This window comes from Anolis carolinensis, chromosome 1 (assembly GCF_035594765.1).
Source record: "Anolis carolinensis isolate JA03-04 chromosome 1, rAnoCar3.1.pri, whole genome shotgun sequence".
NCBI classification, from domain to species: Eukaryota; Metazoa; Chordata; class Lepidosauria; order Squamata; family Dactyloidae; genus Anolis; species Anolis carolinensis.
In genome coordinates, this window is record NC_085841.1 from 140,315,740 (window position 1) to 140,333,601 (window position 17,862).

Consider the following 17,862-nt stretch of genomic DNA (forward strand, 5'->3'; position numbering starts at 1 on the left):
CTTGGTGGAATGAATAGTATAATTTTGTCCCACAAACATGCCCTCAACATGTGTGCGGTAATGACTTACATACAAATATATATGGTAATTCTCCTAGTCTACAGAGGTTATCTTTCCTTTTCCCCATTAATCCCATTGTGCTTTGAAATATTTCTTATTATTTTTAGAATTCAGAGTTTTCCAATAACTTCTCACTGGTGATGGCCATATTCCCCAATTTATATTCATTTAATTCTAATGAATTAATAATATAACCTTTTGTGGAGTTCTTTCTCTCTTTAAATTACAAATGCAATTCTTTTCATAGAAGGAAACTGCTGGCCATTTTTTCCCAGCCATACTTTTAATTTAAGATACCTACAGCTTTTCAAAATATTTGGATAACCAAAAAATGGGTAAGCTGACATTACTAATTTAATTCTACCTTGAAACCCCTTTCTTTCATTTAATCTTGTTATGCAGTAGATTTAATTTTGAGCATTGATGCATAAAGAAATTATGTTTCAGGAATTTGAAAGGAAAACTCCCCACCTCAACCTGTAAAGCTCTCTTCAGGGATTATAAAATAGTTCCACTTGACATGCTATTCAAACTTTTGTAAATCTGTGCTTGCTCAAAGCAAACCATTTGCACTGATGCATTAACACAAGTCCTCACATAGAAATTAACAGGTCTCAAACAACACAGCTGTTTTCTTCATCCCAGCAAAACAGTTTACCCCAAAGAGCTGAGTTCCATGAAGCTGTAAAGAGGTTGCAATCAAAGCTGCACCCTGCATAAGCAAATGTAAATATTTGACATCTTCTATTAAGCTGTGCCAAAAAAGTGAGACCATTCAAAGGACTAGAGCAGAGCTTTTCTGACACGATAGAGTGTCAGCTGCAGTGTGTAGGTGTGTCACATGAATGTAATGAGAAATCTGTCTTTTTTAAAACATAACTGAAAGATTTTCTAAGATATGTAGTGTCCTTATACATTTAATTATTACAGTTTATGTATGTGTCTGTATCTCTTACAAGAGATTGGTTTAACTTCCAGTTTGCTAGTAAAACGGAATTGCTGTGTCACAAAATGATGCACATCTAAAAACATTTCTAGTGTCACCAACTTGAAATGTTTGGAAAGCTCTGGACAAGAGGACTAAGAACTATAAACTGCGGTGTTCCACCTACCAGATGGTTGTTTCTCCAGAATAACTGTTAAAAGAAAGCTCTCTAACTTTAGATACCACTTCAACTGTCATACTTTTATCCCAAGAAATCCTGGGATGTATAATTTTTCACAAGTCACATCTGTTGCACACTCCTAAAATGCAGTTCCTAAGGTATCCAGAAAAAACAGACTGAAGATTAATTCTGAGTATTTTTCCTCTAGCAGAGGTATTTTCTAAGTATCTCATGAAATTGTAACTTCTAAGGTTGGCATTCTAGTCACCAGAACAACTTGTAAAGTAAATTTGTTATCTAGGCTTTTAGTATAATCTTTGCATAAACATTTTCTCAGTCTTATCTCACCAAGAGGTGGGGAAGGGGGTAGTAGCTAGGTGTCGTAGCAATATTTCCTCTGTCCGTACTGTGTCTGCTCCACTGTACAGCTTATAGAAGCATTGAAACAGATATATAAATGAAGGGCAAAGTTAGATTGTTTTGGTCTCACCTTAGATGGGATGGGAGAATGAGGGCATGAACCAACCTAATGAAACTGTAGTAACTAACTGAGATATATCTTGGTAGAATCATTTTTTAAAATAGTTTTTATTAAAGGTTTACTTTATACATTTGGTTAAAACTGCAGGGGATTCAGAGGGTTTGGAAAAATGGGAGGTAAGGTAGAAGGTATGGTGTGAAGTGAACCTGGGTTAATGGTGACGGGGTGGATATAGGCTCGGGAAAAAGGGGGGGGTAAAATGGGGGGAAGAAAAAAAGGGGGTTGTATAGTCTTCTAATCTCTTTGTGGTTTATTTGTTGTTGTTAGTCTTTTATTCTTCTTAAATATTGTGCTCCTCATTTTCTTTCTTCAACATTAGAACTATTTATGTACTTACTTTTATTATTCTTTCATTCTTCTCCATATGATTTAGATTAGATTATAATATCATAATCTTTTTCTCTGAGTTCATGTAGTCTTTAAGTGGTTTCCAGTCCATTGTTTTCACAGCCTCTCCTTGATTCTTTCTTAATAGTTGTGTTAACTTGTCCATGTCCATAATTTCCATAGCTTTTGTTAACCATTATTCTTTTGTCAGAACTTCCCCTGTTCTCCAATATCTCGCACCGACAATTCTTGCTGCTGTCGTTATGTAGTTGAAGAGAATGTCATTATTTGTTTCTAAATCCATATCTATTATTCTTAGTAGGAACTATTCTGGCTTCAATTGTAGTTTGATGTTGAGTGTTTTCTGGGACGTCTCATGTATTACTTTCCAATAGTTCTTTGCTTTCTCACACATCCACCACTTATGCTAAAACATGCCCTTCTGAGTACCACATTCCCAACACTTGTTTTGCATTTTTTGTTAATTATTCCAGATTTTTTAATGGAGTCATATATCAGCACAGTTCTCTTTTAAGTCCATTGCATACGTATATTTTAATTTCTTATTCCACATGCTTTCCCATTCTTCAATTTTTATTGGGCGTCCTATGTTTGCTGCCCATTTTGTCATACATTCTTTTATCTGTTCCATTTCATAGACCATTCCAGCAGTTTCTTGCAGATCTTTGTTATTACCTTTTTCTCCATAATTATTACTTTGTCCCAGAAAGATTCTCTGTTCATATAACCTGTTTTTTAAAATCTTTATTATAGTATTCTGTGAGTTGCATATATTGGAACCAGGAGATAAATCTTGGTAGACTCTTTTCTTTAATATCCATATGCTATGTGGGAAATCGGATTTCCTATCACCTGAAGGATGTATGAGAATTTTCTCTAGCATGAAACCCCTACTGCATCTATCAAACTGACATAACTGAATTATAGATATACCTTGAGGATATAAGATTTGAATATTAGATTGAATTAAATAGTTCATAGTTGTAGCTATGCAATTCTGGTTGTTTCATTTACACTTGTTGCCCCCAACCCAAATTTATCTTTAAATTAGTGCACAAAAGAGGAAAGATTAAGTGGGGATGGGATCATGTTGAGTGAGGAAGTAGATTCTCCACTTGACAACCCAGTGGCCCAGACAATGCCATGAGGAATGGAAATTTGCTCTGATGTCATTAGATCCCCAACCAAAGTGAAATGTGATCCTTCCCCAGCAAGCCTAAGGATTATACGAAGAGTTGGTTCTTCCTGTCACTTGCAGGCACATGGATTAAGCTCTCTTCCTCCTTCCCTGCTCAGGATAGGGACCAGAGGAGCAAAGCATTCTTGATGTTGCTTGGAAGCTCTGACTAAGATCCAGTACCTGTATCAGAGCATCCAATTTCAGAGACTCCACGTTCAACCCCACTTGTCACTGCCATGTTCTCCTCCCCAGTGGAGATGGCAGATAAGCCATCTCCACTGGGGCACCCAGTTTGTCAGTGATATGAGATAACACAGAATTTCTAACTCAGCTCACCCAATGAATCATGTGCTACATTTTAGAGAGAAAGGCAAAGACCTAAGCCCAATTCCTATTCCCTACTAGAGCAGACCTATTGAATCAATGAGATTTAGTTAAGTGTTGGCTTGCCATTTGTACATTGATTCAGTTGGGATGCAATTTAGGCCATAATAGTAATTTATTTTAAATTCAAGCTAGAGCCTGAGAAAATTAGTTCTTTTTTTAGTATCATGTTCGGAATTTCCCATCCAGCATGGGAGATTCTGAAAATTATAGTCTAAAAAAGTAACTTTTCCAACCTCTGCTCCTAGCAAAACCCATGAAGTGCAGGGCTATTCATGTCCATTTAGAAGTAAACCAGTTAAGCTCAATGTAGCTTATTCTCAGATTTATTATCTATACTTTTGAATGGGTTTCCTATGCAGGGCTCATGTCAGAATTAACAGAATTAATCTGTCAGAGGTCCTTTGTAGTTTATCTGTACATGCTGAAAATTATATCTGAAAAACACTTTAAGGGAGACCTCTTGAAAGATTTATGACTATTTCAGGAGAATGGTGTACACATTCTTTCAGTACAATGTGATATATTATTTAAAAGAGGCAAATGTTGTAATCATTACAGAAAATTTGCTCTTAAAATACTTGATCTACCATTCCAATTTAACACATTTCAGCTGTTAATGGTATGTGGGAGTCCCACTTTTGAATCCAGTTCAGCTCCCTTGTAAAGATCACAAAAGAATAATAGCATGCAGAGTAAATCACATTTTTTTAAATGATTCATTCCACTGAATTACCAGAAAGGGCAATTTCCCTTAAATTATATATACAGTTATATCTGAAATGTCATAATTTTTATATAGCATCGCACTGAATTTCTGTGATATATAATATTAAATAGGCTTTAAAGTTACCTTAACTATCTGTTACAATAGAGTTGTTACTGTGTTAAAATTGAGTTGCGTTCCCTTCTATACATCATGACAGATTTGCAGCATCTGGGCTGTGTCCCAAAATGTTTATAATCTAGTTTATATACAGAGTCAACCATGCATTTAGTAAGGCTGGGAGGAAAAATAAAATGCTATGTGTAATAAATGAGAAATATACAATACAAACTTGGTGGGCTACTGTGAACTGACTCCAAGGAAGGAAACACACATTGATATTTAAGAAACTCATGCAAACAAAAGATTAATTACTGGTATGCAGGAAGGGGGAAGATGAGGCTTGCATAAATACAAAAACCCAGAAACAAAATAAAATAAATAGAACAAGGCATAGACGCCAGAAAGCACAATTCACAAGTGCCATAAGGTGGTGCTTTGCATTTAAATCATTTCAGTGAGACAGGCATCAAACCCAAGGGGACAAGCAAATGACTTACGTCAACATTCCCTTGGGTAGTTGTCATGGCTTAGAAACAATTCCCACACTATGAAACCAAAAGGCTGCTCTCTGAAATCAGTTCACCCATCTCTTCAAAATTTTGTGAGTTTTCAAAAACTAGACAATGGTTGGGAGTAAAGAGAGATTTGGATTGAAACACAAAACATTCCCAGTTAAAACCCTTCTTCTTGAAACTATTTATCCCTTCAAAGAGAACATACACATCTTTTTTTCTTAAGAGGACAAATGTGAATGACAACAGGAATATGTGGGCTGCACACAGCACAAGTATGGTGCCATCAGAACTGACTCTACTTCTACAGTTATTTACAGATATACAGGAAAAGGAAATTTTGTTTTGTCTCAGCTACTTTTGGATTTTGCTTCACTAATTAAACCTGAGGCACATTTCCATTATATGTGAATGATTTCCCTTTAACAGCCATGGGAACATCATATGGAATCAAGGGAGATACATTTCACATTCTCAGCCAGAGACTTCTTTAGAACCTCATCATACCACCAACCCCAGGATTCAATATGATGAAATCAGAGCAATCAAAGTGGAATTAGCCCTATAACTGTGGAGTGTGGATGGCCCATGATCTACAGAAACTTCATAAATCAGTCAATACCTTAGTTTACTCAGAAGTGGTATAGTAATTGCTGTTAGAAAGGATGTTGAAAATTCCTATTCTAACTCCCTTCTACAATTCACTGAATGCATCCACAGTTTGGTTTTACCTTGATTTTCTTCACAGTTTGTCATTAAGATATAGTGGGAAGTACAAAGCCACAATGAAGGAAAGGTAGAGTTTAAATATTTTTCTAAAATTAAAAATATAACACATTTTTTTAAAATAATCTTCAATCAAGTTGACTTCAACTTATGATGACCCAATGACTGAGAGACCTCTAGGGCTAGATCAACACAAAGTCATGTATTCCAGAGTAAACTGCTTCAGAGCTACCCAGTGTGACCCATGGGCATCCCTGGAGTCCTTTGGGCATCCAGACAGCCAAAAAGGCCAGGGGTGCATTAGGAATTCCATTGCTATGTTGTGAGCCACAACCACTGACTCTTACGACCTCACCATACAAGCTAATTTGCCTATCATACACCAGTTCCTCTCCCCTTTTGCCACGGAGCCCATTCCATGACGTACATCTACTTCCAGCGGTGCTCCACGTCAATAGAAGAGAGAAAGCAGCATATGCCTCCATGGCGGAAACAAGGGAGGCTTCCCATGTTGCATTTGCAACAATGGGGGGAAGCTGGGTGGTAGGTGCTTTCCCCCATGGGATGGGGCCAAGGATAAGTCGGGCAATACGGAGCATGTGGCAATGAGTTCCCCACGCCCTCTGCCGGAGCCCCACAGATTCACCATGATGTATAGCAAATCCATAGGTTAATGTGATAAGGTTCTTAGAGGCTTACCTGCAATGTCGCTTCTGCTGGTCATGTGGCAGGGCACCCTCTTGTGAGCTCAGCAGGAGCGACATTGCCAGCAATATTCTGCAAGGGAGCTGTTTTGGATGGGCACAGAGTTGGGTTTGTTGGACATGCATACACTGAACTGGGACATATCCAGACTAAACCAGCTGTTCAACCTCTAAAACATCAGGAGTATTCCAGATGTTCCTGGGAACCCAGTCATAAATCTCATTTCCCCGTGCCCCATATTAATGGCTAGATGCAATCCTTCTGTTGTGAATCCAGCCATATGTCAGCAGTTGAAGGATATATTTGCCCTTTATTTGCCCTGTGTAGGCATGCTCTGATCTTGCTGATTCAGGGCTGTGGCTTCCTTGATTTAGTCTGTCTGGAATGAAGTCTTCCTCTTTTTCTACTGCCTTTTATCCTTCCAAGCATTATTGTTTTATTAAAGATTTAAACCCTAATTTTAAAAAAGAAATACAATATTTCAATATCTTGTGCATCTTGTGCGTGGCATTTAGAAAAAAATGTGCTACTTTCTTGCATCTCCTCCCTTACCCAAACACATGTGCCATGGGAATATGATGCTAAAATTATACTTTCACTATAACTCTATATTAAAATCCAGGTGGTGTTCTATTGCAAGTATTTTGGAAGTCTTTAGGGATACTCTGTGTATATGAGAAAATTATATGATGCTTTTTTTTTCAGATAGTTTCTGTATCTGCACATATTTTTATATTGCAGCTTGCTTCTCACCTCTTGAATCAGTGTGAAACCAACCATTTTTAGTATAAGATCACTAAGGTTTCCAGGCATCAAAAGCATAATATGAAACTGTATGGGAACCCAGTGGAGTATTTTCAAATATATATGCAGACATTTGGAAAGGAAAATCTTTTTAAAATGCTCCTTTCTTAATTTAGTGGAACCCTAGGGAAACTGTAAATTATATGTTGACAGTTTCCATATGTGTTATGTTGCTCTTTAGACCTACAAGTCAATATAAGATGTGGTTTTTAGCAGAACCCAAGTTCCATTTCATTCAAAAATGATGGCTGTGATACCAAATATCATCATGAAAAAATGGATTCCAATGTCATATGGTCTTCCAGCATTATCAACGGGGGAAACAAAGAATGAAAAAGGGTGAACTTTCCCACAGTTGTTTTCAATATATTGTTATTTTTCCACTGCTGATAGTGTAACAAAGAATTTACAATTACAAACCATAATCCCAACGGAAACTGTTTTGATTCACCAACTCTTTACAATCCAAGCTAGAAAGTAGCCATCGTACCATCACTTTTGGAAAATAAGACATTTATTTATTGTACTGTTGCTGGTTTAATTTGGTTTCATATGTAGAAATATTTTATTTTCTGCTGTGGGTTTTTTCACGAGTTTACATTCCACTCCTTTGTTATTGTTTTATTATTGAGAGCATGGCAAAGGCAACATGTCCACATCCACACTATATCTACCCATAGTTTCCTGTCCTCAAAAGACTGTTTATATGAGTAGCAAAAATTGCCCTAAACACACAATGGAATTTACTTCTGTTTTTTGTGTGCCTGTGGCCACTTTAGTCACTAGATTTTTGCCTCATAAAACCAAATGGAGATGTTTCAAGGGCCAATTCATTTTAACATTGTGTTTCTGGTAACATCTGAAATGTCTCCCTGTGCCATTTCTTTGCTAATTTCCATTCAATTATGGTCATCAGACAAAACAAGATCAGATTAAAAAATCCCATTGAAAAAAATCCCATTGATATGAAACCTATAACCAGTGCCATTATTCAACTGCCGTATGAATTGGCTTTGGTACTAGGGGCACTTCTACACTGATCCAATATCCAGTGTGTGTGCCTGTGGGGGGGGGGGGGGTAGCAGCTCCATGGCAGATAAATTATGAACAGAGCTGATTTAGTTTAATGTTTCCTTTTACTTCATTAAGTCATGGGTTGTTCCAAATTGGTCATAAGAATATGGAGCAAATCATGACTTTGGGCCTATGTAAGTAACTGGACTGGTCCTGAGAGTGTGAGCACCACAACTGGGTCCAAGGTTTGGTGACTTAGAGAACAGGGGATAGATTGGGCCCATGTTGCTTTATGTTACCATGGCAGATGACTACAGAGCTCTGCTCCCTCTTTTTTCTTGAGCGTCTGGATACCTCTGCAGCTGTCAGCCAAGGTGCCTGGTAATAGCAAAAAGCTCTCCCGGAGCTCTGTAGCCTTTTGCAGATGTGACAGCGACAAGAAAGGTAAGGTGATGATTCAGCAGGTCAGAACCACTTTTGGCCTGGCAGGACTATGAGGACTCTGTCCCATCACCAACACAGGATAGTAATGGAGTGTGTGGCTGTCTCTAGGGTCCAAAGTATTGCTTACTGTTTTTGAAAGCTGCCTTGGGTCTTGCTCTAGAAGAAAGGTGAAATATATATTAAATAAATAGATGTTGCTACTCTGGACTGGCCCTGGATTTTGAGGTAAGTGTAGATGAGTCTTTCGTCTTCAAAAGGCTGCATGATTCCTCCCTTCCTCCTTTTTGTACTGTGATAAACTAACATAGCTGTCTCTTTGAAAACTTCTATTATGGAGGAGCAATATATGGCTGGAGAAGCTTTTTAACTCACTGTCCTGGACAGGTATAGGAAAGAGCCTTCACTATCATTCCCTTCAGTGTCACTATCCAATAACCTTATCTAAAGTATGGTTTTTAACATATGATATCCATAAAAGGAGCAGGTTAAACCACTGAGCTGTTGAACTTGCGGTTCAAATCTGGGGAGCAGGGTGAGCTCCCATTGTTAGCCCCAGCTTCTGCCAACCTAGCAGTTTGAAAATATGCAAATATGCAAATATTAATAGATCAATAGGTACCGTTCCAGCGGGAAGGTAACAGCGCTCCATGCAGTCATACCAGCCACATGACCTTGGAAGTGTCTACAGACAATGCTGGCTCTTTGGCTTAGAAATGGAGATGAGCACCAACCCCCAAAATCAGACACGACTAGACTTAATGTCAGGGGAAAACCTTTACCTTTACCAGGCATGTAGCTTGGGGGGGGGGGGGGCTTGAGGGGCTTCAAACCCCCCACCGAAATTCTCAGGGTGGTCCGCGAGAAGGTTTATTATTTAAACTGTTATGTTTATTCATATCATGATCTGATCACCATGCTCAATATATCCCATATGTATGGGGGTATTGGGATAACAATACAAAAGGTTTGCTAGGGTAGACCCTCTCCCGCTCAGACTCAGCCCCCCCCCCCCCCCAAACCAAAATCCCAGTCACTCCCAAAACAGCATCCTGGCTACGGGCCTGACCTTTACTATCCATAAAAGTAGTTGGGTTGCTCTGTCACAGAGACAACTGATACATAAGAACTATATGGTGAGTGGTACCACTTTCTATCAATTTCCTTGTTACAACTAATGTATGGATGCAGCTCATTGAAGGATTTGAGTTAGCCCCAATTCAGCCACATTGATTTCAGTGGGACAATGTGCAATATGGCCCCATCTACACTGCCACATAATGCAGTTTCAAACTGCATTATGTGGCAGTATAGATGCAACCTATAACTAAATCCTTTCACTACAGATGAAAATGCATACTCATTTTGAGCAACATGATGCAAAGAGAGGGAGAAAATATATTACAAAACTGAGAAACATCAATACATCTTACCATCTGCCATCTCTGCACAGAGCTGCAATCCTAAATTATTCTGTGGATTAATCACCCAGTGATTGCTGGTCACAGTGATGTCAAACACAAGCCAGCCAACATCAGAGGCTTGTGCCTGTCTTGTGTCTAATAGGAAGAGGTCAGCATCCCTAATTTGGAAAAAAAAGACATTGAGAATGTATACCAATTAGGCCAAGGGTTTAGCATTTTTTGCCAGTGATCTATCAGTGAAGCATTTGTTTTTGCTTTGTAAAAGCAAACTAAAGAAATGAGCAAGTTATTTTTGGCATCCTCTGTTGAAAATTAAATCAATAATCCACAAATCTGCTAAATCGGGTTACTTCAACTTAACTAGCCAAAACATTTATACTGGCAGAGTTGGGTCATAAGTACCATAAAGATCTCTTCACAGAAGGAAAAGACATTGTCTACATTGTATTGTTATTATTATTATTTTCTTTATTATACTTTGCCTTCTTCTCTGAGGGGACTCAAGCCACCTAATGGTCATGCAATTTAAAACAAAACAAAAACAAAAAATTTAAAAACCCAATTAAACAATACTGTGTGTTAAGTTAAAATGCAACTAAAGTAAAATTATAATGCATTTTAAAACACCCAGCCCCCCTCCCCCAAATCCCAACCACGACCTTCCTAGCAGAGTAACCCTTATCCTTCCCCAAACACCTGCCTACAGAAAAAAGTATTGACCTGTTTCCGGAAGGCCAGTAGTAATGGGACCCTCCTGGTCTCTCTTGAGAGGGAGCTCCACAGTCTGGGAGCAGTCACTAAAAAGGCCCTCTCCCATGTTCCCGCGAAATGCACTTGAGCAGGTGGTGGGACAGATAGAAGGCCCTTCCGAGTAGATCGTAGATGTCTACCAGATTCACACAAAGGGATATGGTCCTTCAGATAATCTGGACTGGAACCATATAGGGCTTAGTTGGTCAAAACCAGTACCTTGAATTGTTTCCAGAAACATGTTCATAGCCAGTGGATCTGCCGCAACAGTAGAGTTGTACGCTCCTTGTAGCCAGCATCAGTTAGCAGTCTGGTTGCTGCTCTTTGGACCAACTGAAGTTTCTGAGCACTTTTCAAAAGCAGCCCCACTTAGAGCTCATTACAGGAGTCCCACCACGATGTAACCAAGTACCACCGTGGCCAGATCTGACTTGTCCAGGAATGGGTGCAGTTGGCATACAAGCTTTAATTGTGCAAAAGCACTCCTGGCCACTGCTGATACCTGCGCCTCAAGGTTCAGAGCTGAATTCAGGAGTACTCTCAGATTGCAAACATGCGTTTTCAGGGGGAATGTGACCCTATCTAACAAAGGCTGAATCCTGATTCCCAGATCTGACTTTTGATTGACCAGGAGCACCCGTTTTGTGTGAATTAAGCTTCAATTGTTTACCTTCATTCAGTCTATTAAAGCTGACACTTTTAGCACAAGAACTGCTTCCTTAGGTGGAAAGGAGTAATAAGGTTGGGTGTCATCTGCATATAGATGGCACCACACTTCAAAACTCTGGATGCCCTCTCCCAGCAGTTTCACATATATGTTAAACAGCATAGGGGACAAAATGGAGCCCATATTGTACCTATTGGCAACATTCAGGTAGGTCTGATGTTATCAGATTTCCAGTATACAAGTTTGTGAGAATACAAATATTTCATACATTTATGGGGAATTCTAGTGAAAATGTGAATAATAGGAAAGACATATGAAAGCTATACTTCAGCTTTAGATCACACAAATGGTACTTCAGGATTTGTATTCATTATTAATGGATAAAAACAATAAATGTCTTTGGCTTGTTAATATTTTTATTTCAATATTTTTGAAATATTTTTAATTGGGGTGCTGCTAGAATATTCAGAGAGATCACCTCCTCCCATATGAGTTTTCCAGACATTTGAGATCTTCAGAGAAGGCAACAACATGTCCAAACACCTTGAGAAGCTAGGTTGGTGGGTACATAGAACAGTAGCAGCACCCCAAGAGTAAAGCTCCTCATCCAAGAAAATTAGGCTGGTGTCATCCCTCATAAACCTTCAACAGGCAGCCATAATAGTACTGTCCTAGCTGGCATTTAATGTTTGTAAATGCTCTGTGTTTACTAGTTAAAATTAGATTTTAGAATTGTTCTTAGGAGTTTTTAAAGATCACAAGCTGAGGATGCCTATTTGGAAATCCCACACTGAGCAGGAGATTGGATCTGCTGTTCCATAGGAGCCCTTTCAACTCAATGATCATTTTAGTATCTTTTAAAGATGTTTATATTTCGACAGTTTCCTGACTGTTCTTTATTTGTTTATTGTCTTGGAAGCAGGTGGGAGCCAATACAAAAATACTTTAAATAAATGATAAATATAGAAAGAGAAAGAGAAAGAGGGAGAACTTAAGTTTGGTTAGTAGTTTAGATATTTTGGATATAATGTTTCCACATATTTCTGGAAACAGCAAGTCTAAGTATCCACTTCTTACTAATGGAATATTTCTATTAAATATTACTTATGTTGACGAGCATGAATGTGGCAAAGCTAATCTTAACATTCATTCATGGGCTTAGTGTGCCTAACAAGCTGTCCCACTAACACACACAAAAGTCCTACACAGCATATAGATCAAGAAAATAAATGCCGTTCTTGGTTCTGTAAAAATAAATAGAGTTGAGCCATATAGTACGTCCCTTGTTGCAGTTAAATTAAACTTGGCTTGTCGTCCTCATATTTTAGGGCAACGTGTATTTTTTCAAAACTAGTCATTTAAATTGTGCATGTAATCCCCTACATTTGCTCATCCATAACTTAACTAATCATTTACATGATGAAATTGGAAAATTGGATACCTGTGAATTTACCTTCTGGCACCCTCACTGGACAGCAGTACAACAGTTGGGTTGTTCAACCTTCCAACCACTAGGAGAAAAAGACTCCGGGTAGGGGCTGAAAACAGACATGCTGGTATTAGGAACCACTGCTCTGTTCTGAATCCAAATCTATATCTTTTTTCCCAAAACATGCCAGGCTGTTGCTGGATTTACATAGGCTCTATTGAGGGCTGACATGAAACTTCACACTGTATCAATACAGAGGCAAATGCTCCATATTTGGAGATGAACCTTTCCACGTGTGGTTCACAAAAAGGTGAAATCTGTCATCAAAGAGCCACGAACCGATCCAAGCACTGACTTCCATTGAAAGCAGTGAGAATACACAGAAGCTAGTTCTAACTCTGAACAGAGCTTGGAAAAGTTACTTCCCATAATTTCCTAGCTGGTAGGACCACTGGTTCTACTAACTGAGGTAATGTAGTTGAAATTTCCTCCAAGGTGTGATTTTGAGCCTGTCTCGTTAACAAAAACACACAAAGTTCTGGGAGTTGTGACTCAAGTTCTGGTTCTTAATGAAGTAGGAAGCCTTTTTCTAGACTGTGCCCTTTCAGAACACAGCTGGAGTGGGGAGAAAAATCTCACAACCACATGTTCTAGCATTTGAAAGGATTTCTGCACATATAAATCAATCTGTCAAAAAAAAAAAGTTTTGTGGAGCCATCCTTCTAACTAGATAATGTTTAAATACAGGGATTGTTTCTGTATGGAGGAAGTTTAATCATACTTGCTCTCCATCTGTAATTTAAAATGGTAGATCTCAGAGTAAGGTTTGCCAGAGTTTTTGTTATATGTTATGCCAAAGGATCCATGAGCAATATTTTTGTTGTTTTGTTTGTTGTAAATTACAATATAGAACTTAGCAGCTGTTGGTTTCCCATATTTGATAATTTTGTTATCTTCAGAATTCTTTTTTTTTAAACCTTGGGAATGAAAATGAATGGTGGAAAATGTGGAATTGATGGTGCCCGATAGTGAATGAAATCTCCTGGGGATTAGTACCATACAAGGCAATGTCATAGCTCACACTTCAGTCTCTCAAGTATCTTATTAGTTTTTGAGCACAGTTTGGAAACAACATAGTCCCAGTAAAGATGTTCCCTCTGACATTTTCTTTAAAAAATGTTGATGTAATGATGTTACTTGTAAAGAAAAAAGACTTTCAAGATGAGGACAGTGTTGTTATAATGAGTAATGCTGTCCCGTTGCTTTAAAATGTTATTGGGAGGACTCTTCAACTTCTATTTGGGACCTTTTTATGAGATGGAAATATTTCAAGGATTAAAAATTAAAGAACTAAAAGTAGAAAATGATGTGCTATGCCAAAAATGAAGGATGGGAGAAAGTGTAAAACTGATAATTTTTTTAAGCAACCTGGAATAAATAGCTTTTTAAAGGTAATGTCCCATGCTATGCATCATCTGCACTGTAATATAATGTAGCTTCAGAAAACAGATTAACTGCATTGAACTGGTTTATATCAGTCTACACTTCCATGTAATCTAATGCAGTTAATGTGGACAGAAGTTCCAGCAATCATAACAAGAGTTACTTTAAAGAAAACGTCTTGGTCCCCATAATGTTCCCAATGTAGCCGCAGGTAGGCGCCATCATGGTATAGTGCTCTGTGTACTAGACTACAACTTTCAGAATCAGAGTTCGAATTCCCACTCAGCCATGGAAAGCCCGAGGTGACCTTGGGCAAGCCATACTACCTCAGCTTCAGAGGAAGTCAAAAGCAACCTCCCTCTGAACAAATCTTGCCAAGAAAACACTTTGATAAGCTTGTCATAACTTGGAAACAACTTGAAGGCAAACAACAACAATGGCTGCAGGTAAAAATAACAGACAACTATCCAAGGCCCCATCTACACTGCCATCTAACACAGTTTGCACTATAAGGTGACTCATATAATGCAATCTAACTGCATCATATGATGGTCTAGATGAGGCACCAGCATGTGGAACAAAGGTCAGTCTCTCTCATCTTAATTTGATTTATCACTAATCATGTTCCCATATATATCATTTTACTTCGCATCACAGGGTGCATCTCTACTGTAGAATTAATGCAGCTTGACATCACTCTAATTGCCATGGCTCAATGGCATAGTGTCAACAAGGTCATACAGAATTATTGAAAACATAGTTTAATAAGGCGCCAGCACTATTTGGCAGAGAAGGCTAAAGACCTTCTAAGGGCCCTTTCAGACAAGTCTTATATCCCAGGATCTGATCCCAGGTTTTCTACTTTAAACTAGATTATATGAGTCTGCTTACTAGATAATCTGGGATAAACAGAAAACCTGGGATCAAATCTTGGGATATGGGACCTGTCTGGAAGGGCCCTATGACTACAACTTCTATGATTCCATAGCATTGGGCCATGACAGTAAAGGTAGTGTCAAATAGTATTAATTTTACAGTGTAGATTCACTGCCAGTTGGCAAGGAGACAGAGTAGACTACAGGCACCAGCTGATTTATGTTTCGCTTCTGTGAAGGCTTGAATGTGAGACACATAGAATAACCAATGAACACAAAGATTGTTATATTCTAACATGAGAACACTGTCATGATCGAGAAAATATGAGTGAAGTGGTTATCTGTCTAGTTCAAGGGTCTGAAAGGAAAATTCACAGGCAAAACCAAATTTTCTTTCAATCATCAGCACTTCTGTCATACCAGCTAAAATTTAAGTATAGCATGGACTCTTGGTGGAAAACCATAATGGTTGATTGAATTAACGATTATTGTGTTTATTTACTGAATCAGTTAAAATATGTTTGAATTAGGATTTGAACCTGGAAATATTACTCTTTTTTGGACAACAACGGCTACAATCCTGCTCCAGTGAGTTGACATACTAGTTTTGGATTCTGGCAGTTGTAGCCTTCACAAAATGCTCTTGGATACCACTTGTCTGTGACTGTGTGCTGAATCTCTATTTCTCTTGCATTACCGTTAATTGCGCTCTTAATGTTCCAAGACTGTACCTGAAAGCTTTCGTATCTGCATAACTCATTTCTCAAGATCAATGTTTTATCCTTGTTTTATCCTTTTAAAAATTATAACAAATGGTGCCCCATTTCATCCTTACAAGGGAGGGAGGGAGGAAGATTGGTTGCTCTGTCTATGGCAGTGGTTCTCAACCTGTGGGTTCCCAGGTGTTTTGGCCTTCAACTCCCAGAAATCCTAACAGCTGGTACACTGGCTGGGATTTCTGGAGTTGTAGGACAAAACACCTGGGGACCCACAGGTTTAGAACCACTGGTCTATGGGGTGTTGCAAAAAATCAAATCTCCATACCTTTATTCACTAGTCTTTTTTAAGTAACCAAAATTTGTTTGGAAAAGTTAATCTTTATCGTGGAAGCATTTCTCAAATCCAGTACATTTTCACCAAAATGAGTTGAGTTTAGACATAAAGGCAAACTATGAGGTATGTTATATATAACATGTTTTAATCATCATCCAATTTATATTTATTCTGTTGTTTTTGTTTTTTAATTAATATGTTTATTACTGTTTTATTTTGTTTATGTATCATGATTTGCTAATTCATCCATTGATGAATGTTGTTTGTCTTGGTTGATCGAGTATTATTATGAATGCTGTATTTTTTTTCTATTGTGAGCCACCTCGAGTCCCTTTGGAGAGAGGGGCCGGGATATAAATAAAGTTTTATTATTTAGTTATTATATCACAAAAATACCATCTTCACTGCCATTGATACTGCATTGTATGGCAGTGTAAATGGGATCTTAGACTCCAAACCATTCTATGCATTCCAGCTATAGAGGTAAACCATGGCTTCTTGGTTCAGTTTATTCATAAATGTGTTTTGCAAATCAAATTCGAACCTTTGTTTCAGTTCTTAATTGTTAATATAACTACATGGCTTCTGTTTGTGTAGAATTATTTGTAATGAATTATCTTCTGCTGTATAGAATTATTTTTTAACCATCATGTATTCTCATTTAAAGTGTGTCCCTCAGGAAAAGATCAGATCCTTTTACCTTTGAAAATGAAGAAATGATTTTAAATATTATTAGAAGAAGAAAAAACACCTGTTTGGGTACTCCTTGATGATCTGGTAAATGCTAATTTTAATGGTTTCGTTCTCAAATCGACTGTAACTTCGATCCTTGTAGATCCGGAATTCAGCTGCCGTCACTGCCTCTCCGTGAGGGATTTGAGTCAAGTCGAAACGGAATTCTTTGTAATGTCGCCGTTGGTGGGAAAAATCTTTGTCTTTTTCAACTGTGAAAACAAGATAAAAATGAAGGGGTAGAATTATACCACCATGGTTGATTTGGCATTCAATGTCCCTTTAAAGAGAAAGCAAGATTTCTTGCTGTGCATTTGATCTCAACACTGGATGAGTTTGTCTGTACATTTAACAACGAAGGCTTAACTCCTCTGAAAGTTGTGGCTAAAGAGCATATCAATAACTTTCATGATCTTAGGCTAAGTACTGTGATGTCTTTCAATGCTTGTAAAGTCACTGTTAAAATTAATTTCTTATTCTTACCGCAGACCCCACAACAGTTAGATGCCATAAATTGAGGGTTTTTAAAAGAAAAAAACTGTTTTCTTAATCCTTGAAAGTAATTAAATTGGTTTTCTTTAGTTAAAAAGATGGATATGCAATGAGCTACTTAGTCCCAAGCTTTGGATGCTCACACTAAATATGCATCTTGCATTGTAGAATTAATGCAGTTTGAAGACACTTTAACAGCCATGGCTCAGTGATATAGAATCCCGGAAGTTGTAGTTTGATATGGCACCAGCATTTTTTGGCAGGAAAGATTAGAGACCTTATAAAATGACAACTCCCATGATTCCATAGCACTGTGCCATAACAGAAAAAGTGGTGTCAAACTATAT

The 17,862-nt window shown here is 38.0% G+C and overlaps 1 protein-coding gene across 1 annotated transcript in view; it reads right to left on the bottom strand.

Moving 5' to 3' along the window:
• The window catches only part of bmp5 (bone morphogenetic protein 5), an 87,025-nt gene that overhangs the window by 26,825 nt on the left and 42,338 nt on the right, over window positions 1-17,862 (bottom strand). The window contains exons 2-3 of the mRNA XM_003226063.4: window positions 17,043-17,235; window positions 10,084-10,232 (exon numbers count right to left, since the gene is read on the bottom strand). Of these exons, the coding sequence (XP_003226111.1) occupies window positions 10,084-10,232; window positions 17,043-17,235 (342 nt within the window). The remainder of the gene's footprint in view (window positions 1-10,083; window positions 10,233-17,042; window positions 17,236-17,862) is intronic.